General features: G+C 45.6%; 1 protein-coding gene and 1 long non-coding RNA gene across 2 annotated transcripts in view; one reads left to right on the top strand and one right to left on the bottom strand.

The window, feature by feature from the left end:
• VAMP7 (vesicle associated membrane protein 7) overlaps positions 1–19,784 on the top strand; it is a 28,194-nt gene extending 8,410 nt beyond the window's left edge. The window contains exons 2-8 of the mRNA XM_077285436.1: positions 2,353–2,500; positions 11,255–11,312; positions 12,014–12,151; positions 14,366–14,456; positions 15,465–15,532; positions 16,467–16,559; positions 18,114–19,784. Coding sequence (XP_077141551.1) covers positions 2,355–2,500; positions 11,255–11,312; positions 12,014–12,151; positions 14,366–14,456; positions 15,465–15,532; positions 16,467–16,559; positions 18,114–18,179 — 660 coding nt within the window. The 5' untranslated portion in view covers positions 2,353–2,354 and the 3' untranslated portion in view covers positions 18,180–19,784. The remainder of the gene's footprint in view (positions 1–2,352; positions 2,501–11,254; positions 11,313–12,013; positions 12,152–14,365; positions 14,457–15,464; positions 15,533–16,466; positions 16,560–18,113) is intronic.
• Positions 18,965–22,238, bottom strand: LOC143805778 (uncharacterized). The gene is made up of 3 exons (XR_013221321.1): positions 19,330–22,238; positions 19,133–19,280; positions 18,965–19,083 (listed from the first exon to the last, which is right to left on the bottom strand). It is a non-coding gene; the product is annotated as an uncharacterized LOC143805778 (long non-coding RNA).
• Between the last annotated feature and the right edge of the window lie 1,024 nt (positions 22,239–23,262).

The raw sequence follows: 23,262 nt of genomic DNA, 5'->3' as shown, positions 1-23,262 counted from the left end.
ATCCTGCACGGACGTCATATAATGAGCCGCCATTATCCTATAATGTGCGGGTGACTCCACACATTAATAAGGGTGATCCCCGGACCGGTGGCGTCCCCTCGCCTTCCCTCACCTGGTTTATGAGCCTCAGTACACGGATGATTGCATCATTCCTATTAATAACTATCGGATCTCCTGATCCACCTGCCGTAACGTTTCACTTCCTCTGTAATGGAAGAAATTAAGTGCATTTTTCTAAATCAAAATGTCAGCGAGGAAACTCTGCGCCCTCCTCGCCTGATAAATGGATGGCAATTATCCGCGAGCTCTGAAGTCAGACTGATCATATCATTTTTCTAACCATAGACCGCGGAAAGTGCATTCATCTCATCCACGGTCTTACATCTGGGACGAGGAAATATGGCTTTGATATTGATTTCCTGGAGAACTGGTTCACCCACTGATCAGTCTAAAGGGTTATTTTGGTGGGGCTTCTAAGAAGGGTTAGTCCAAAGTGTTCAGACCCTCTAGAAGCTTCAATCCAGAACGATAGGTTTTTGTACAAGGCTGAAATACAGAAACCGGGAGGCAATTTTTTTTTTTATCAAAATACTATAAAATTGTATAAACAAAAATATAGATTTTGTTTAAAGGGACCCCTTCTATATTATAAATGATTGTCTTCATGAGAAGTTTTCCTCTTATGTGGGGTGTAGGGTTAGCACCTGGAATACTTCACAAAATCATTGCATTTTTGTCTCTCTATTTGCAACAATAAACTGAACCGTGTGACTATACTCCATGGTTGTAGTGTCACGGTAGTGGTGAATTTGAGCCAGATAGACAATCCTTTAAAATAAATAAATAAATAATAATCGTGGCGGACTATCAGAAGTTTTGGATTATTGGAAATTGAATAAGAACTCCTGCTTTTTATCTTGGCTGCGGAGCAGCAGTTGATTATTCCTAGTTCCAGGGCCTGGTAATATATTCCGTCGTCTGGCATATTAATTACTCTCATTAGTGGATTACAGACTTGTAACAATCGCCGTCTAACGGGCCGTGAAGAATTGGAGGCAAAACAGTCATTAATGGTGATCTTGTCGGAGGGATGCCATTGTGTTTTACATGGGGGAGTCCTATGTTTACTGCGTCTGAGGGAGTCTCTGACTATACCCCTTTTTTTTGGCTCCGCTCGGGGCTTCCTCCATCTATTATTTTGCTTTTTCAAATGGATTTTTTTTTTCTTTCTTTTGTCTTATTTCATCTTTTTCCGTCAGATTTGTAATATAAAGCTCTTGGGCCCGCACTTAATACCTGTAACAAGGCCTCACTGACCATGCGCCTTTAGGCTAAAAACATTCTGGTCATTCTAAAAGGTGGAGCCGGGCCGCCCTCTGTCGCCAGGGGGAGCCGCGCCGCCCAGTATGATTTAAAGGGGTTTTCCACCATGATGCAGAGTCTTCCTTCCGTTTACACCGTCCCCACGGTTTCCAGGGATTGCAGATTTACTTGGCAAAGTACAAGGTGCCTTAAGTATCAGAACGCCTACTGAGTCTTGCTGAAGTGAAACCACAATACACAGAAAAGGTTGACCATTATTTGTGTAAGATTTCTCTAGCTCGGTAGTCTCCTACCTGTGGCTCTTCAGCTGTTCCAACACTATAATTCCCAGCATGCTCTGATGGCCAGAAGCAAAGATGTCCCATCTGCTGATTTTCACTAACAAGGGTTCCAGAAATGGGTTTTATTTGTGTGGAGCATGCAAGAAAATTGATGGACGCATTAAGGTCACCATATACGTTAGGTCAATTGAACCTTCCGATTCTCCTGAACAGATGATGTGAAGGATCAGGCATATCGAGCTGCTTGCCCGACCATTTTTATGTGCCTCTGTCAGAGACGTTTGGCAGTGCATTACTCTGTTCTTCCCATTGAAAACACATGAAGGCTCTTGGTTAGAGGAGTGTGTATAAATGGGTCAGAAGAGGTACAAGTTGACCAAAGGAGTGTTCAGCAACGTGAACTATATGGGCAGCTAGTGGTTGGGCCCAATTATCGATGTTGGGCAACAAATCGTCCAACCCTCATCAATGATGAGTTACATATAATGCGGTCTCTAATCTTGTCTTTCTATGATGTTACCTTGGATTAGCCTGAGATCTTCATTTCTTGGTTTGCCATCTGTACGCTGTCATGAAGGAGCGGTACGAGATGTAGACTAGCAGGATCCGAGCTGCTGCCGGTTTCCCTCTTCCAGCAGATGATTGGCCCTTGATGTTGGAGAAGCTGACTCTACGTAACGAGTGACATGGCGCAGAGCTTGCCGCCCCTGCACACTGGTCCCTGACATGTCCGCTCTCTTCTTTGCAGATATGGCCATCCTGTTCGCTGTCGTTGCGAGGGGAACCACCATATTGGCCAAACATGCCTGGTGCGGAGGAAACTTCCTGGAGGTGACGGAGCAGATCCTGGCTAAGATCCCATCGGAAAACAACAAACTGACCTACTCTCATGGCAGGTGAGATCCCATAGTATTTGGGACCAGGCATTCCCTATGGGTGTTGTGATCAATTCTTGTTATGTTTTACATGGAGAACAGTCACTGGCAAAATGGCAGAGCTCTACAAGACATCTTACACCTAGTGGTGTGTACGTTGGTACCGTCTGAGTCCCAGAGTGTATCGTACAATCCCCCTTGATGCTGGTGACCGAGGAGGGGGCTGCCATATATATGCAGCTCATTTTTTGCATCATCTCTGAGGGTAGCAGTAGATACCTTTCAAAGCAGAAGAATTTACAAACTCCAAATTTCAGATTAATTGCATTAACTTATGTGTGTATGACCTGTGAGGATGGATTTTAGACCATCTTATACTCTCAATTGACAATGCAGCTAAGCTGGGGTTCCTGAGCATAGCTGTGCACTTTATATTATTTATTATTATTGTTACTCTTATTCTCTTCGTAAATGCAAAGTTAAGCAACCTGCTAAATAGTCTTCATAAAAAATTTACTACAATGTTATTTGTCGATTAAAACAAACACATGAGCGGGGCACACAGTGAACTGGCCTATAGGGACACTGTTCACACCACCAGGAGACAAACCACACAAAAAAAGCACAGTAAAACAAAAAAAAATAACAGTAAACAGCAAGTGCTAATAAAAAGATGGAAAAACACAGGCTATTTGGTTAATATTTTTTTGCAAAAAATGTATATTAAGCCGCTCTACCAAACGCCAATGTTATTTCTGTTGCAGGTCTGTTAGGGTTTTTATCCAGCTGAGTGGTTTGCGATGATGTTACAAATCTGTCAGAGCTCTTTGCTCCTGTCTTTATGTTAGAGATGGCAGCAGGATGTAGTTATATACAGATCTCAAGAGTGGACAGGGAAGAAAGCTTTTACAGGCTCGGTGAGGGCAGAGAAAACTGCCTGCCGGAAAAGGAAAGCACATGAAGATATAAATAAGTGCAGGATAGAAACTGTGCTGATATACAGTCATGGCCAAAAGTATTCACACCCCTGCAATTCTGTCAGATAATACTCAGTTTCTTCCTGAAAATGATTGCAAACACAAATTCTCAGTCGCCCATGACAGCACTACCAGAGAGAGGGGATCCGCCCTTCAGGGACAGGAAACCTACAGGATAAAAGGGCGGTACCTCTCCCCTGCATCAGTTTGGTTTCCTGTCCCTGACGGGGAACCTCCCTGGACGGTACCTGCGTAAAGACCGACCAACGAGGACCGGGGCCGGCCAGTCCGACTTCTGGCAGCAGGGACGCCCCTGCCACGGCTGGTCCGGTATCCGAAGCCGCCACAGCTTCGACTGATGGGTCCGGTAGTGTGTGCGGGGGGGGAAGCGCAGCCGCCGCTCTGATGGGAGCCTGGGGCTTCATCATGCTGTGTGAATGCCGGAATCCAAGATGGCGCCGCACCGGAAGTAGTATGGAACTTCCGGTTCGCGGGCGCCGCTCTGAGTGACTGCACCAAGATGGCGCTGCCCCGGAACCGGAATACTCCATTTCCGGGTTGCTGGCTGCGGGCATGCGCAGTAAGAAGAAGGAAAAAAAAAAAAAATGGACGCTTCCTCTTTCGGCAGCCACAGGTGAAGGGGGTTAATAGCATTTATATGGAGGAGGCTCCTGGCTGCAGGCTGTTCCACGGTAATACCATGGAGGACAGCGACCAATAGCTCCATCCGCCGCTGCCGCCACCGCCGCAGCAGCAACAACAGCGCCGTCGGCAGAAATCGGACGTTCAGGAAAAACGGATTTCTGCAGGCAACCGAAGCTCTCGGTCTGATAGCCGTTCCACTCAGCGCAGTAAAAGCTCCAGTGTGGTAAATCAGCTGCCTCCCATGGATGCTTCTCAGGCGACCCCTCCTCCAGAACTGGTACCTGTGGCTGCGTCAGATTGGTGAGTGATCTTCGTGAAAGTTCACCTTTTGTAATTAGGGTTCCCCTTCTCTATTTATCTTAGGCAAGGAAGAGAACGGGGAAGATGAAGCATAGAACCTGCCCCCTATGTGAAAAAGCTTTGTTGCAGACGTGGGATAAAAAGTTATGTGGGTCTTGTATAGAACGAGTCCTCTGTGAGGAGACCCCAAACTTTGCCTCCGAATTACGGTCCGTAATTAAATCGGAGGTTGAGACTGCGTTTAATTCCTTTAAAAGTGGGAAGACTACTAAAAAACAACCTATTTCCCCTGCGGATTCTGACCCTTCCTATTCCGGGAGTAAGAGCTCAGATACGCATGACTCCTCATCCTCTTCTTCAGATAACGAGAGTGGAGGTCGTCATTGTTTCCCCCTAGAGGAGGTCGATGGCCTTGTTAAGGCGATAAGATCTACAATGGGGGTTCTGGACCCCCCGTCCTGACAAAACTGTTCAGGACATTATGTTTGGGGGACTATCTCAAAGGAAGCGTAAAGTATTCCCCTTTAACGAAAATATACAGGCATTAATTAAAAAGAGTGGGAGAAACCGGAAAGGAAAAACGCATCGGTCCACTCTATTAAAAGGAAGTACCCCTTTGAAGATGACGCTTCTGCTACATGGGATAAAGCCCCCAAACTAGATGTTGCGGTGGCTAAAGCCTCAAAAACGTTTGCCTTACCGTTCGAGGACATGGAAACCCTGAAAGACCCTCTCGATAAGAGGGCAGATACCTTTCTCAAAGGGGCCTGGGAGTCAGCAGGAGGATGCTTAAGGCCTACCATAGCGGCAGCTTGCACGTCACGGTCTCTAATGATCTGGGTTGATAACCTAGAAAAACAGCTCAGAGATGGGGTCCCGAGAAATAAAATCTTAGAGTCTATCCCTATGATTAGAGGAGCTACGGCGTTCCTGGCGGATTCTTCGGCTGAATCAATTAAATTGACATCCAAATCCGCAGCCCTTTCAAATGCAGCACGTAGAACCTTGAAAACCTGAAAACCTGGCCAGGGGACTTGCAAACTAAACAGAAACTTTGTTCCATCCCGTGTGAGGGCAAATTTCTCTTTGGAGAAACTCTGGATGATATCCTGCAAAAAGCGGGTGATAAAAAGAAAGGGTTTCTCGTCCTTGCCCCAACATATAATAAGCGGCCCTTTCGGAACAGAAAATTTTTTAAAAGGAGACCACCAAGAGAACAAACCCGATGGGATGACGGGAGAAGGAAGGATAGAGGGTTCCTTTTTGGTAACTCCCCTCGCGATAAAAAACCCCCCTCCAAGTGACATCTCTCCCAGGGTGGGAGGGAGATTATCTCAATTCCTCCCGGCCTGGGAGAAAATTTTGTCCAGCCCTTGGATTATAAATCTAATATGGAAAGGGCTTCACATAAACTTTCTATCCTTACCCCCAAGGAACTATGTGGTAACACCGCTGAGGTCGTCTCCCCTACAGCAAGAAGCCCTGGAGCTAGAAATCATAAAACTACTAAACAAATCTGTCATCCAAGAGGTCCCCCCTCTGGAGAGGGGAAAGGGATTTTATTCTCCATTGTTTCTGGTGCCCAAACCAGACGGAACCTTCCGAACCATAATAAACTTACGGAAGTTGAATACTTATGTAAAAAACCAGAGGTTCAAAATGGAGTCAATAAAGTCAACGATAAAAAATCTGTTTCTAAACTGTTTTATGATAGTTCTAGATCTCAGCGATGCATATTATCATGTCCCCTTCCACAAATCTTCTCAGAAATTCCTCAGACTAGCGGTAGTCATGAAAGGACAGACAAAGGAATACCAATACAAGGCTCTCCCATTCGGTATATCAATTGCCCCTCGCGTCTTCACCAAGCTGATAGCAGAGATGATGGCGCATCTGAGAGAGGAAAATGTCTTGATTATTCCATATCTAGACGACTTTTTGATTGTGAGCAATTCGGCCGAACTCTGCTGCCAGCAACGCGACAGAGTCATAGACGTTTTAAAAAAATTGGGGTGGTTAGTGAACCTCCAAAAGTCGAAGCTGGAACCAGCCAGGGTTCAAGAATTTTTGGGTCTCATCTTAGACTCAAATTCTCAAATGTGTCTCCTGCCACACGAGAAAAAACAAAAAATAATTCACTTAGTGTCAGAAGCACGTGCGAACCCTACCATGACTCTGAGGAAGGCGATGTCACTGCTGGGGTCCCTCTCTGCTTACCTCCCAGCAGTTCAGTGGGCGCAACTCCACACAAGACCCCTCCAGTGGGACGTCTTAAAAAACCAGAAACTACTGGGAGGGCGGTTAGAAGGTCGCATGACTCTAGATTTGCCTACTATTCGTTCCCTAGCCTGGTGGTTAAATCCCAGCAACTTGTCAAAGGGAGTTCCTTGGGTGATAGAGACATCTCAGATAGTCACTACAGACGCAAGTCCCACAGGGTGGGGGGCTCACCTGGACAACAGAATCGCTCAGGGGTTATGGACAAATCAGGAGCTCGTGTCTTCCTCAAATCAAAAAGAACTGAGAGCGGTAAAGCATGCCTTACTGTACTTTCTAAACGAGTTACAAGGTCACCATGTCCGAGTATTCTCGGACAACAGAGTAGTGGTAGCTTACCTAAACCACCAGGGGGAACCAGATCCCAAACATTAATGAGGACCACCTCCGAAATTTTCAGCCTGGTTCAAAACAACTTTCTTTCCCTATCGGCCCTACACATAAAGGGGGTAGAAAACCAGAAAGCGGACTTCTTGAGTCGTACCCAATTAAGACAGGGAGAGTGGTCTCTAAATCAGGGGATTTTCAACAAAATCACAGATCTATGGGGAGTCCCTGTGATAGACCTCTTTGCCAACTCTCACAACAGGAAGGTGGAAGCCTTCTGCTCCCTGGACTCCGGGGGGAACCCCCAGGCTGTGGATGCATTCACAATTCCCTGGACACAAACACTGGCGTATGCTTTTCCCCCCACCATTCTCATTCCAGCAGTCCTGCGGAAGGTCAGGCAGGACAGATCCAGACTCATCCTAATAGCCCCCTTCTGGCCCAGGAGAGCCTGGTTCTCATGGCTGAGGATGCTATCAATCACCGATCCCTGGGTCCTTCCGGATCTTCCGGACCTCCTGTCTCAGGGACCGGTGTTCCACCCTCAGTCAGAGAATTTACATCTGACAGCATGGTATTTGAGAGGTCACTATTGAGGGAAAGAGGGTTTTCTGACAAACTAGTGTCCACTCTAATGAAAAGTAGAAAACCTGTGACTACAAAAATTTACGGTAAAACCTGGAAAAAATTTCTATCATCCTCGGGGGTAAGATTGCAGGACGGGGTCCCAATCACTGAAATACTAGAGGTTTTTACAAAAAGGGTTAGACCTAGGCCTTTCAGTAAGTACATTAAAGGTACAAATAGCAGCCCTAGGAGCATTATACTGTGAAAACATATCAGCCATCCCTTGGGTAGTACGATTCGTCAGAGCAGCCGCAAGGTCTAAACCCGTAACTATACGGAGGTTACCATCTTGGGATTTGAACTTAGTATTGTCAGCCCTAACAGAATCCCCGTTCGAGCCTTTAGAATCACTCCCTCTTAAGATTCTTTCACTTAAAACGGCCCTCCTAATAGCCCTGACTTCGGCCCGTAGAATAAGTGACCTCCAAGCCCTATCCGCAAACCATCCATTTACACAAATCCTGGATGATAGTTATACTAAAAACAGACCCTGCCTATTTGCCAAAAGTTGCATCCTCATTTCATAGATCTCAGGAAATAATCCTTCCTTCTTTTTGTCCAGACCCTAGAAATAAGAAGGAAGAGAAATTCCACACACTAGATGTGAAAAGGTGTCTAGCCCAATACCTTAAAATCACCCAGCAGCATAGGAAGGAAGGGTCTCTTTTTATCTGCTTCCAGGGGCCCAGAAAAGGACTCAAAGCTTCTAAAGGCACTATTGCTCGATGGGTGACAGACGCAATAGCCTTGGCGTACTCATCCACCGGAAACGCCGTTCCAGAGGGACTGAAGGCCCACTCTACGAGGGCTATGGCGACCTCCTGGGCCGAAAGGTCGGAGGTACCATTAGATCAAATCTGTAAAGCGGCCACCTGGTCATCACCTTCAACCTTTTTCAGACACTACCGCTTAGACCTAGCCTCTTCATCTGACCTGACCTTCGGAAGAAGGGTTCTGCAGGCTGTGGTCCCTCCCTAAGCAATAATCTCTGCAATTCTCTCTGGTAGTGCTGTCATGGGCGACTGAGAAAGTCATAGTTACTCACCGATAACGGTGTTTCTCAGAGCCCATGACAGCACCTGCTTATTCCCCCCCCTCATCACGTGTGCGGTGAGCACATTATTTTGTGTGAAGTGGTTTTCCATATAGACACGGTGTTTACTTGCTAAGAGATGCGTTAAATTGTATATTTTTTTTGTTGTTGTGACTAACCTGGAGGACCTCCGATGCTCTGTAAACAAAACTGATGCAGGGGAGAGGTACCGCCCTTTTATCCTGTAGGTTTCCTGTCCCTGAAGGGCGGATCCCCTCTCTCTGGTGTGCTGTCATGGGCTCTGAGAAACACCGTTATCGGTAAGTAACTATGACTTTCTTTGGTATTATTATCTTCATTTAATTTGTCTTAAATGAAAAAACACAAAAAGAATTGTTCTAAAGCCAAATTGGATATAATTCCACACCAAACATAAAAAAGGGGGTGGACAAAAGTATTGGCACTGTTCGAAAAATCATGTGATGCTTCTCTAATTTGTGTAATTAACAGCACCTGTAACTTACCTGTGGCACCTAACAGGTGTTGGCAATAACTAAATCACACTTGCAGCCAGTTGACATGGATTAAAGTTGACTCAACCTCTGTCCTGTGTCCTTGTGTGTACCACATTGAGCATGGAGAAAAGAAAGAAGACCAAAGAACTGTCTGAGGACTTGAGAAACCAAATTGTGAGGAAGCATGAGCAATCTCAAGGCTACAAGTCCATCTCCAAAGACCTGAATGTTCCTGTGTCTACCGTGCGCAGTGTCATCAAGAAGTTTAAAGCCCATGGCACTGTGGCTAACCTCCCTAGATGTGGACGGAAAAGAAAAATTGACAAGAGATTTCAACGCAAGATTGTGCGGATGTTGGATAAAGAACCTCGACTAACATCCAAACAAGTTCAAGCTGCCCTGCAGTCCGAGGGTGCAACAGTGTCAACCCGTACTATCCGTCGGCGTCTGAATGAAAAGGGACTGTATGGTAGGAGACCCAGGAAGACCCCACTTCTTACCCTGAGACATAAAGCCAGGCTGGAGTTTGCCAACATTTACCTGAAAAAGCCTAAAACGTTTTGGAAGAATGTTCTCTGGTCAGATGAGACAAAAGTAAAGCTTTTTGGGCAAAGGCATCAACATAGAGTTTACTGGAGAAAAATAGAGGCATTCAAAGAAAAGAACACGGTCCCTACAGTCAAACATGGTGGAGGTTCCCTGATGTTTTGGGGTTGCTTTGCTGCCTCTGGCACTGGACTGCTTGACCGTGTGCATGGCATTATGAAGTCTGAAGACTACCAACAAATTTTGCAGCATAATGTAGGGCCCAGTGTGAGAAAGCTGGGTCTCCCTCAGAGGTCATGGGTCTTCCAGCAGGACAATGACCCAAAACACACTTCAAAAAGCACTAGAAAATGGTTTGAGAGAAAGCACTGGAGACTTCTAAGGTGGCCAGCAATGAGTCCAGACCTGAATCCAATAGAACACCTGTGGAGAGATCTAAAAATGGCAGTTTGGAGAAGGCACCCTTCAAATATCAGGGACCAGGAGCAGTTTGCCAAAGAAGAATGGTCTAAAATTCCAGCAGAGCATTGTAAGAAACTCATTGATGGTTACTGGAAGCGGTTGGTCGCAGTTATTTTGGCTAAAGGTTGTGGAACCAAGTATTAGGCTGAGGGTGCCAATACTTTTGTCTGGCCCATTTTTTGAGTTTTGTGTGAAATGATCAATTTTTTTGCTTCATTCTCTTTTGTGTTTTTTCATTTAAGACAAATTAAATGAAGATAATAATACCAAAGAATTTGTGATTGCAATCATTTTCAGGAAGAAACGTAGTATCATCTGACAGAATTGCAGGGGTGTCAATACTTTTGGCCATGACTGTATGAGCTTATGAAGACAGCAGAGCCCTAGATACAGTTCTCATCCAGCCTATATTACTGGGAGAGAATCATAGGGGCCTGAATTATTTCAGTTTTTAAGCAGATCTATCACCATGCAAACTGCATAAGTTATTTAATAGATCTCTCGGCCCTGATGAGAAGGTGTATTTGCTTTGCCAAAGTGTCAGAATGGCTGTATTAGGTTGAACATATTATGAGAATTATAGAGCCTTTCTGACTATGGATTTTCAAAGTAAGTACACCAGCCTCAGCAGGCCTAAAATTGTGTCAGTTTTAGTGGAGATGACTACTTTAATTCTGCGCAATTACTGCATACATTTGTAGAATAGAGCTGCACAACCTTTGTATGTACAAGAGAATGTTGCCTCCCTAAACAAATGCTTGGCTACGTAATACATGTGGTGGCCCTCATCAGACCCATCCGATTCCTGATCATTGCCCTCTGTAATTGGCCCTGCAGGCAAAGAACAAATGGAGGGGGAGGGGATTTTTTTTTGTCATTGATTACATGTTTCATGCAGGTATAAAAAAATAATCGGCTGGAACGTACAACTGACCATAATGAAAATCATAAGACAAGATGGAGATTTCATGGATGATTGATGGAGTCCTCAGCGCTGTGCGCCATTTGTATAGTTACTGGTTTGGACAAGTTTATAATATTTTTTTTTTTTTTCCTTTTCCAACAGTTATCTGTTCCATTACATCTGTCAAGACCGAATTATCTACCTTTGCATCACCGATGACGTAAGTAGTTTCCTAGCGGGACATTAACCTTCTACTAGATCCACAGTGAGAATGACGAGCCTCTTGTATGCGGCTCCGTATAGTAAATCTGCGGATTCGGGGGCGGCTGCCAGCTGTTTTTATACAGCCGGCACCTGTAATAGCAGCAAGCAGAGCTGACGGTCGCGGTCAGATGTAGGCGAAGGAGCGGACTGAGGAGCTGACCTAATGTATAGATGTCGGGTGACAGCTGTGGTACACAGCCAGCACCTGCCTCCAACCGCAACCATCAGAGCTTGAACTAGCAATCAAATGATCACAGGTTCAGTTCTCCTGGGAGAAGTAAATAATAAAGTATTAAAATAAAAACAAAATAAATAGTTGAATTTTCCAACTTTCTCCCATCCATAAACTTAAAAAAAAAAAAAAGCACATTTGATATAGCTGTGTCCATAGATATGTGATCTATCAAAATATAACCTTATTTGACACACAAGGAAAAACAAGTCGAAACACCATAAATCATCAATTTTCTCAAATATATAGATATATACTGTAAATATATGGTTATTTATATTAATTATGGGGAAAAAATACATAAAGCTATGGTTTTCAGAAGGGGGGGGGGGGGGAAACTGAAAATTAGTTGTGTTATTAAGGGGTTAATATATTGTATTTCTATGCTATAATAATATAATTTAATAAATATTTGTCCGGTTCAGGATTTCGAGCGCTCCCGGGCCTTTAATTTCTTGAATGAAGTAAAGAAGAGGTTTCAGACCACGTACGGCTCCAGGGCACAGACCGCGCTCCCCTACGCCATGAACAGCGAGTTCTCCAGCGTCCTCGCTGCGCAGCTGGTTAGTAAATGGGCCGTGTTCACACTTGCAGGATGTGGAACAGTGAATCTGTGACGTGAGCAATCGTGGACCTGGGGCTACGGGGAGCTTTATCGCCTTTACCTCTGAGCGCCGCCGCGGTGAGGACGGAGCAGCCATTGTCATGGGAGCCTGAATGATCGCAGTCTGTAGAAGCCGCTCACGTGTGACCCCGCACTGCACACACCGGCCGTCATTGCTCCACACTGGAGGCTCAGGCTGGCTCTTTGCTTTCTCTGGATATATAATCAGGACTTTACTGTTTTGGGCTAAAAAGGCCTCAGCCCCTCGTCTTCTACAGTAGTGAGGGGAATCTCCTAACTAGCAAATCCCTAATGTAGCCTAATTCCTGGCTGCAGTAATGGCGGCCATACTGATGACTGATAGTGATGAGTGAATGTGCTCGGATGAGGTGTTATCTGAGCATGCTCGAGTACTAATAGTGTGTTTTATGTTTGTATCCCAGCAGCGGAATGTCTCATGGCTGTTCAGCAGCTGCAGCACATGCAGGGATTGCTTAAACGAAAAAATCCCTGCATAAGTTGCTGCTAACAGCCATGAGACATGCAGCAGCAGGGGCTCAAACATAAAACACACTATTAGTACTCGAGCATGCTCAGATAACACCTTATCCCAGTATGCTCGCTCATCACTAGCAGTTACCTTTCTATTCAGCCGACACCATACCCCATGTATAACTAGGAATTGTTAGTTAAGCAATATTAAACACTTCATGCCCTCTGTAAGCTGTACGGAGCCATTATACAGAGGACTGTCGGCTGTACTTCCTTATTCTATAGGTATTTAATGGGTTAAAAGCTGTAGGAATTTGTTTTTACAACAGAGCATTCCAGAGCCATAATGTGCCTTTTTGGTTTGTTTCCCTGACAACTTACAGTACCTGTATAGGGGCTAGTTTTTTTTTTTTGTTTTTTTTTTTGTTTTTTTTTTTTTGGGGGGGGGGGGTTATTGTGCAGGAGATGTATTTTTCAATACCCCCATTTTGGAGTGCAGTAATTCCTCTAGTTTTTTTTTTCTCCCCCCACACATGTATGGTGGGTGTGCGTGTATGGCGCAGGTTCAGGAGCTAAGTCCACTCTGTACAGGGGGCTCTCAGCTGGCTCTGGTCGGGGCAGTGAAGACCCTTTGATGAAGGGGTGAGGAGCGACTGATCAGGCAGGGTGGATCTTCTGTCACAATGTTCCTTTCCATGGCACAATTTGTGTTAGTGTAGTAACGCATACTAGAACATTGTGTGGCTGCAAACTAACAGACAGTTTCTTAGTCTGTCTAATACATGCATACAGTCACGGGAGGACTTGGGACCTAACAAAGGCTCAATCTGTCCCCAGGTTTTTCCTATGTAAACTGATGAAGGGACAGAGACCCTGATTCCAGCAATGTGTCACTTACTAGGCTGTTTTTTGCTGTTTCAATAAAATCGGTGTTTTATCAGCAGGAGATTATCACTATAGGACTAGTTGTCCCGTGCCTCCTGGTCCAACCCTGTCCCCACTGCTGATTGGCAGCTTTGTATTCCTCCAATCGGTGGTGTGGGCGAGGTTATACACAGCTCAGCATTCCGAGCTCTGCTAGATCTGCAGCAAAGAAAACCGTGATTGTATCCTAACTGCTGCACCCAGTAACTTAAGTAACACATCACTGGAATCAGGGTCTCTGTCCCTACATCAGGCTGTCAGATTACATAGCAAAAACCTACTGACAGAATAACTTTAAATGTCTACAAAGAGCCCTGATGTTTATGGGAGAATACCACAGTCCGGAAAGGGGTGCAGGTTATATTGAATTTTAGTGGGATTAGGGGATTTTCTGTTGGAATAGGTGGGCTTACATGTGCGGGATGTAAATATTGGTGCGTGTTGTGCTGTATTCTTAGGCTTCTTGAAGGAAGTGTGAAAGAAGCCTTAGTTTTATGAGCATGTAATGGTTGTCTGCCCATTCCCCAGATAAAGGTTATGCAATAATTGACCTACTGAAAAAAAAAACATAGCAGAAAAAAAGCGTCACCAGGTGCCATTACTAAAGCACTACGGTGCTGCTGCTGCCTTTTCTGATTTATGCAAATTGCATGTATAATTAGTGGGAAGGCGGGGGGGCTCGGCCGGACGGGGACCAGTATGGCCGTGCTGGATGTTATGGGGTGTAATGTGTCCTCTGTCGTTTTTTTTTCTTTAGAAACATCATTCCGAAACCAAGAGCGTAGACCGTGTAGCGGAGACCCAAGCCCAAGTGGACGAGCTGAAGGGCATTATGGTCCGGAATATAGGTACAGACCGTGCACAGGAAAGCGGCGTACATGACGCCATCATTGTTTTGTTTTTTTAATGCTGCTAATGCCTTTGCCATAGTCGTGTGTGAAATGCATGCAGTCATATATTTCTTGATCAGTCTTTTTCCCTTTCTCCGAGCCGTTCCTGTCCCTTTCTCCGAGCCGTTCCTGTCCCTTTCTCCGAGCCGTTCCTGTCCCCTTCTCCGAGCCGTTCCTGTCCCCTTCTCCGAGCCGTTCCTGTCCCCTTCTCCGAGCCGTTCCTGTCCCCTTCTCCGAGCCGTTCCTGTCCCCTTCTCCGAGCCGTTCCTGTCCCCTTCTCCGAGCCGTTCCTGTCCCCTTCTCCGAGCCGTTCCTGTCCCCTTCTCCGAGCCGTTCCTGTCCCCTTCTCCGAGCCGTTCCTGTCCCCTTCTCCGAGCCGTTCCTGTCCCCTTCTCCGAGCCGTTCCTGTCCCCTTCTCCGAGCCGTTCCTGTCCCCTTCTCCGAGCCGTTCCTGTCCCTGTCCCCCTGGGGGGGGGGGGGGGGGGGGGCGGCGGCGCCTTTACTTTACTTGTCGTCTATGTAAATCCCGGGCTTCCAGTCATGTGGGTGGCATTGGATGTCACGTTCCTCTGGCCAGTAGTCATGCCCACGCAGTGCGAATGATGGCCTGGCCTGACCTGCCCCGAGGGAATCCCACGGGGGGCTTACACTCTGAGGCTGTGTACGTCCTCGGCGTCAGTTCTGATCTGTGCGCGTTTAGTGCATACACGAAGCCTCTGACTACCAGCAGCTGTAGGGCAAATGCATGGGACAGGTTCCCTTTAAACAAGGGGTCACTTTCTGATAACTGTATACGGGCTGTATAGTGGGGAGGATAATGGGGACTTTAGGTGTAACCCCACCCCCCACCCCGTAATCATCAGGGGGCACCCGTGTCCGCAGTGATTAATGGCCGGAATGTGTGTCATTACATTTTAATGTATTTTCCGCTCCGATCTTAACGTATTTCACCTTTCCGGTTTCCAGATCTCGTAGCCCAAAGAGGAGAGCGGCTAGAGTTACTGATAGATAAGACGGAGAACCTTGTGGACTCGGTAAGTACGGCCAGGAAATCCCAGAATGTCTGCGCTGCCACGGGCGGGAACGTGACTGTCATGTAGGCTTTCCATCATGTGAGACCACAGTCCCTCAGCGCATGCTGGGAGCTGTAGTTATTCCTCCTCTTCAGAACTACTGCTCTAATGAATGGGGTATTGACCCCTGACATCAGAGCGCCTCCGCAGCAGCTTTGCAATACGCTCATGTCCCCTCCCCCACCCAATATTGTACCCTCTGACCCCACAGTCAGAGATTATCAAGACCACAGCATACACCAGGCCTTGTGGTGTAAATGCCCGCTGTGTGCCCCAACACTGCCATCTAGTGGCTTCTCTGTCATTGTTGCTGGAGCCTCTTACAAATAATTTCACATGATTCTCTAAACACAACCTTTTGGTGTTTGTTATTAAAGGGGTTATCCACTTTTTTTTTTTTTAAATGTGCTTGGTGCTAAAAATCATTTTTTGCTATTTGATTTATTTAAAAATGTTGCACTGTTTGGCTTTTATAGGCCCCTCGATTCCTTACACATTCAACTGTCCAGAGAATCTGTCAGTGAGCTCATTGGACGGCAGGGTCTGTCATCACCAGACTTTACTGGTGGATTTATGACAGGATGGTGGCCGTACTGGAATCCATAAAATCAATCTGTAATCACCTATCCAGAAGATAGGTGGTGGTGATCGATCGTCGGGGTCCACTTTTTCTGAATGGTGGATCCTATGTGATCTATTGTGAATATAAAGTGTTATATTTTCTTGTAACCCTGCCTCTGGTGATAATGAAACCGCTGAAAAATCTTCAGCGTAGTGTAGAACATCCATCTGTATGTAGAGCACTTGGGGCACAATGTAAAGAAAAATGTCTGTTTTTATATATATATTCCCCCCCCATCTGTCACGTTTCTTAACCCTTTAATTATCATTGCAGTCTGTGACCTTTAAGACCACAAGCAGAAATCTCGCCAGGGCAATGTGCATGAAGAATCTGAAGCTGACCATCATTATTGTGATCGTGACAATAGTGAGTGCCGAGGATCGATCCCTTTATCCTGTGAATTCCTTTTATGTTTAGGTTATTTTCTAATCCCCAAAAAAAACTCCCTTCAAGGGATTGTGTCCTTAAAAAATTACCTTTTGGAGGGAGGGAATTTTAAACTTAATTTAGCATTTTTTACACGGACCACTAGGCCTGATCTAAGGCCTCTCCTTCCTGTTCTTCACATGGACATTAGCAGCAATAGACAGATTTGGACCCCATTTATTTGTGTAGAAGCGTTATCTGAGCATGCTCTAATCCAGACATGAGCCATTGTGGAGCGAGAGTGAGGAGGTGAGTTGATATCACCTATTGTGTATCCTGTGTTAGCTACTCTATATAAAGGTGAGCTGTGACATCACCTATTGTGAATGGTGGATCCTGTGTTATCTACTGTATATAGAGGTGTTATCAGTCACTGTACAGGAGGAGGAGGTGAGCTGTGACGTCACCTATTGGGAATGGTGGATCATGTGTTATCTACTGTATATAGAGGTGTTATCAGTCATTGTACAGGAGGAGGAGGTGAGCTGTGACGTCACCTATTGGGAATGGTGGATCCTGTGTTATCTACTGTATATAGAGGTGTTATCAGTCATTGTACAGGAGGAGGAGGTGAGCTGTGGTATCACCTATTGTGAATGGTGGATCCTGTGTTATCTACTGTATATAGAGGTGTTATCAGTCATTGTACAGGAGGAGGAGGTGAGCTGTGGTATCACCTATTGTGAATGGTGGATCCTGTGTTATCAGCTGTATATAGAGGTGTTATCAGACATTGTACAGGAGGAGGAGGTGAGCTGTGACGTCACCTATTGGGAATGGTGGATCCTGTGTTATCTACTGTATATAGAAGTGTTATCAGTCACTGTACAGGAGGAGGAGGTGAGCTGTGACATCACCTATTGGGAATGGTGGATCCTGTGTTATGTACTGTATATAGAGGTGTTATCAGTCATTGTACAGGAGGAGGAGGTGAGCTGTGACGTCACCTATTGTGAATGGTGGATCCCTGTGTTATCTACTGTATATAGAAGTGTTATCAGTCACTGTACAGGAGGAGGAGGTGAGCTGTGAAGTCGCCTATTGGGAATGGTGGATCCTGTGTTATCTACTGTATATAGAGGTGTTATCAGTCATTGTACAGGAGGAGGCGAGCTGTGACGTCTCCTATTGGGAATGGTGGATCCTGTTATCAGCCATTGTACAGGAGGAGGTGATCTGTGATATCACTTATAGGTAATGTTTGATTTCTGAGTTCTCTATAGTTTATACAAGTTATTTAGTACAATCCTGTCTGTGCGGATAATTTGGCTGCTGAAAAGACTTCTGTGTAGAACAGGAGGTCTAGTATAAGAGCTTGTGATCTGATATTTTTAGGTAGACAGTGATAAAAAAAAAAAAAAAAAAAAAAAAAAAGATAAAATCCAGTGTACCCTAATGTGACTAGGGGATTTAGTGCCGCCACGTGTCCTAGTTTAGCGACTCTTCCCTACCATGATGTTCTAATCCTGTAAGTTGCACATTTCTCGCCCACAGGTCGTCATCTATATCATTGTGTCGGCAGCGTGCGGAGGGCTGACATGGCCCTGTGTGAATAAGTAACCGCCCATCTCCTCTGATGCATGAAGACCGTCAACAGGAAGTGGAACGTAGCGTCCGACCTGTTCACACACGTAGCGTCCTGTAGAAAAGAGACTTGATGGAAAAGCCTTTTCCTCCCCAGACACCGAGGTGTCGGAAGTTCTCCTCGATCTGTCGTCCCTCCATCCATACCGGACAATGTATCTCTATGCCTTATAGCTCCCGCCTTCCTGTCCAGCCGGGCATCTACCTGCGGTGACGGGAGAGATGTCGTCTCTGGCATTACACCATTTCTTTCCTTACATACTATGTGTATATAGGACGGATTCATGTTTTAACCTTTGCCGAGTGTTTCCATCATTTTAATTTTTGCTGCCCTGGCAATGCTTGTTCCGCCATATTGATGCCATCCACACCTCTCAGTCTTCATGGGGCAAACCCACTATTGTTTCCATGACCTTATCTCTTATCACTTTGCTCCATCTCCAGTTATTCCTCACCTCTGGCCTCCATTGTGAAGTTTAGGTGGATGATGTGTCCATGTGCTCGGGTCATCGGTAGTGATTACAGCCGCTTCTTCCCTCCCACGTCTGAGTAGTAAATTGGGCAGTCCTGCGTTTGTACACCGATTTTTCAGGAACGCTGGAAGACAACCCCCTCCATGTTGGTTATCATCCAAAAATTCTAGGACTCGTGCACGCAGCTGGTAATTGACTTGTAGGACCTGGCCAGTGGCCACTGGGCAGGAGCAATGGCATCCCCATCTCTGCCCGCCTTTCGCCAAGTCGTCCTTGCTGGATGATCAAAAGAAGAGCCGCGGATGCCGGGAGGCAGGAGGTGATTCGCAGGGATGCTGTCCGGTGGCCGAAGATGATCAACATGGCCGATGGACTGGGCCCTGCAAATCAATTCACAACAGGTAGACCTCCTCTATATGGGGGCAGACGTTGGCCGTTCACTCACCTTGGGTAGACCTCCTCTATACGGGGGCAGACATCGGCCGATCGCTCACCTTGGGGTAGACCTCCTCTATATGGGGGCAGACGTTGGCCGTTCACTCACCTTGGGTAGACCTCCTCTATACGGGGGCAGATGTTGGCCGATCGCTCGCCTTGGGTAGACCTCCTCTGTATGGGGGCAGACGTTGGCTGTTCGCTCACCTTGGGTAGACCTCCTCTATATGGGGGGCAGACGTCGGCCGATCGCTCGCCTTGGATACCATGCCGCGCACATTTTATAATGATCTGAGTGCCTGGGTCTATGGACACACTTCAAGTTCCTTTTCACATCATATTTCCCCATATTCCATTTTTTTTTTTTTTTTTAAACCGATTTTTGGAAAACCATAGCATTTCTTCCTGAGGTGATTATGGTGCCTCCATGTCTGCAATGCTGTGGTCACAGGCCCTGAATCTGGCATGGTTGGGCCATCAACAATCTTGTTACTAGAAATCCGCAGTAAGCCTCCCAATGCCCTCTTCCCACTCTTGGTCCGGTTTGTTGTTGCCATCAGACTTCACCTCTTGTCCCATGTTCTCCTCAGATTCTGTACAGATGTTGTTCTGCTTTATTCAGACGATTTATCGCTGTAACTAACCCTGTATATAATATAACAGATATATAGACTATGCGGCCTCCATCTTGCTTTATCTCGTTTTTTGCATATTTCCACTTTTCTAGTTTTACAAATCTTCAGATTGGCAAGTTTTGTATTGATGGTGTATCCGGGTCTATGCCCGGTGCTGCAGCGTGACCTATGCCGGTAAGCGGGGCTGCAGGACCCACCTGGATAAATTATGAAGGGCCGCAGCATCCATCAGGCCCCTCCGTTCTGCTTATTGTTGGGGGTCCTGCTACAGACCATCAATAAATGTCAGAGAACACATTTTAAATCAAATGTCACCAGATTTTACCTTTTCTATAACGTTCATACATTATTAAACAGTTCTTGGATCTGATGACGCTGGTGTACTTACTAAGAAAACCTTATCTGAATGGCTGTGTATTCCTGATAATAAAATTAGTCCAGGCTAGACCTAAACAGTAAGCGAGCCGGACTCCTAAAATGCTCATCTTATTATCAGGATCGTACGGCCAGTCGGCTATGGATTTTCTTAGTAAGTACAACAGCCTTATCAGACCTAAGGTTGTCTTAATGCATACAGTGTGTATTGTGAAATCTGGTAACATCCACTGTGTACAATATTAAATCGATCTGTTTAGAGCAGATGAGGATAGTGTACTTGCTAAGAGAATCCATATCTGAATGGCTGTATAATCCTGATAAGTCTAGCAGTACTCTCTAGGTTCATCCTATTGTCAGCATTATACAGCCAGTTGGATATGGAGTTTTAGTAAGTACACCAGCCTCATCTGGTTATAAAAGATCAATTTAATATTGTATGCAGTTTGGTAAAATGGATGAGTGACTAGATTTCACAGCATACATTAAATAGATCTTAGACCTGATGAGGCCGTTGTGCTCACTATGTGATGCATTTAATAATGTATGCAGGTTGTGTTGTGAAATCTGGTAACACATCCACTTTACCAAACGGCATATATTAAATTGATCTCTTGAAACTGGACAAGGCTAGTGTACGTTTTGATTTTTTCAGTATCTCAATGTTTGTATAATCCTGATAATAAGAGGAGCATTTTATGACTCCAGCTCGCTCGCTCTCCAGGTGTAATTTCGACACATCTGCTCCTCTTTTTAGGATAAGGGCGCAGTCAATATTGATCTGGTCACAATCCTAGGACTGGTCATCGGCTCTCCTGACCTCAGCTGCATAGAAAAACACCGTCACTCTCAGAACAGGAGAGCCGATGGCCAGTCGGAGGATTGCGAGGCAATGTTCGTGTGAGTAATATGGCCGTCTGATTGCACCCTTATACAGCAATTCAGATATGGATTTTCTTGGACCTTACGAGGCTGGTATAATTACTATCTATTTAATGTTGGCAGTTTGTATTGTGAAACCCGGTACAACGTCCGCTTGGACATTCTGACAAGTGATTGCAAATTTCATGGCCCATAGATTGACTGCAATGCCCCTGACTGACCACCGGGGGGGGGGGGGTCTCCTGCCCTGAACTCTGCAATGCCCTCACTGACCACCAGGGGTCTCTTGCCCTGAACTCGTAGCTTCAGAGGTTGTCACTCCATGAAACACTCCTTGTAGATGAGCTGCACGCTCTGTGGACGCAGTAATGGTGGCAGTGGTGCCAGAAAGATCTGCAAGATGACGACTCTAGATGGAAATGTTTGGTTTTTTTCTCCTTTCCTTTTCTTAGTCTCCCTGAGGCCGTTTTGTGTGCTGCTAGGCGGGTTACAGATGATGATTACCCCGCTGGGATTGAAATGTTGATTTATTTGGATTGTTTTACAATGTTCTCTGTTAGAACAGCCTCTCCTTTCATGGTTTGTTTGCCTCCTGAGATGTTTGCTTTTTATGTATGTGTTTTGTAATTATTAAATATCTTAAATTGCTGAAAATAAAGTTACAAAAAAAAATAAATAAAAAATCACTGCAGCACTTCTATAGCCTGACAACTGGCAAAAGTAGAGGTCAGAAGCAAAGTATACGCTTTCCCTACATACGTATACTATACAATAGGACAATTCCCCAATATTATGGTTGTTTTGGTTTTTTTTTTTTTTAACACTCCCTTTAAGGGTGTAGTCACACTGTTGACCGTCAGTGGTGCAGACGCCGGTCATGCCCCCTGCGTTGTAATATGGAAAATGGAGACAGAATGGGGTTAAGCTTCAAACGATAAGGATCAGTGACCTGCTGGGATATGCCCTCCTGATGGTGTACTGGTCTGGAGTTACAGCCTTTATTACACTCCAGAGCTGCAATCACAATTCTGCAGCTTTAGCAACAACATCTCGGCATAGAGTGAATGGTCCATCTAGTATTGGTTATTCTAGAAAGCGGCTCTTACTCTATGGGTTGGGGAAAACCTCTGTACCACCATGTGTACGATAAATGTGGTGGCCAATTAAATGGAACCAGAGGCCTCCGAGCTGTCACTCAGGGCCTCTGCACGCAGGGTGTCGCCTCCTCTTCCTTCATTAGCGTTGCCTGCGCTGTTATTTTTTTGGGCATGTGCAGTTGCGCTGCCCTTCGAACTTACAGAGCAGGCGCCGGGGACGCTTATGAAGGAAGAGGAGGCGGCACGCAGAGGCCATGAGTGACAGCTGGGAGGTGTCTGGATTAGGGGGGAAAGACCTGCCCCCCCTGGCAACTTTGAGGTATGAGGGACAAATTTCAAAAACTATTTCAGCAGTGCCATGCACCCGAACTAAAAGAGCACAAAGTGGCTCTTTTATCTATATAATTGTCTAAGGGGTACTTCCATCTGTCTGTCTGTCACGGAAATCCCGTGTTGCTGATTGGTCGTGGCCGGCTGGGATAAATTAGCGACAGGCTTAGTTTGGCTGCAAATTGCCCCCTCCCTACTCTTCTCCAGTCAGTGCCAGTGTGTTACCCTATCCCAGACAAACTTTTTACTATTGATGCTGCCTATGCAGCATCAATAGTAAAAAGATATGATAAAAATTAGCACAATTTTTATTATCACCCTCCGGCGTCCACCAATGTGCGATGCTGCCGCCCAGCTTCCGTTCCCAGTGATGCATTGCAAAATTACAGAGATGACTTAGCGGTCTCGTGACACCGCTAAGTCATCTGGGTAATTTCGCAATGCATCACTGGGAACAGAAGCTGCTGGCAGCATGAGGACAGCTTTGGTGGACGCCGGAGGGTGAGAGTATAACTTTTTATGTTATTTTTAACAGGGATATGGTGCATGGGCTGTGTTATATACTATGTGTCTGTGTTATATACTACGTGGCTGTGCTAAGTGCAACATACATACCCTAGAATACCCGATGCATTAGAATCGGGCCACCATCTAGTTTAGTTATAAATGCTTGCGGGAGGGGGTATAATGGCAAAGTTAAACAAAAGTGCTCTCAGTGGGAGAAACAAAATGGGAATCTTGTGGGTGTGATACCTTTTTATGGCTAACAAAATATAGTGAATGTTGGAAACCTACTGGCATTCTGACAAGTATTGACACTTGCAGTAAAGTA

The sequence above is a fragment of the Ranitomeya variabilis genome, chromosome 2 (genome assembly GCF_051348905.1).
Source record: "Ranitomeya variabilis isolate aRanVar5 chromosome 2, aRanVar5.hap1, whole genome shotgun sequence".
In the NCBI taxonomy this organism is placed as follows: Eukaryota; Metazoa; Chordata; class Amphibia; order Anura; family Dendrobatidae; genus Ranitomeya; species Ranitomeya variabilis.
Note: the sequence above shows the minus strand (reverse complement) of the source record. Positions and strands in the feature narration are given on the sequence as shown.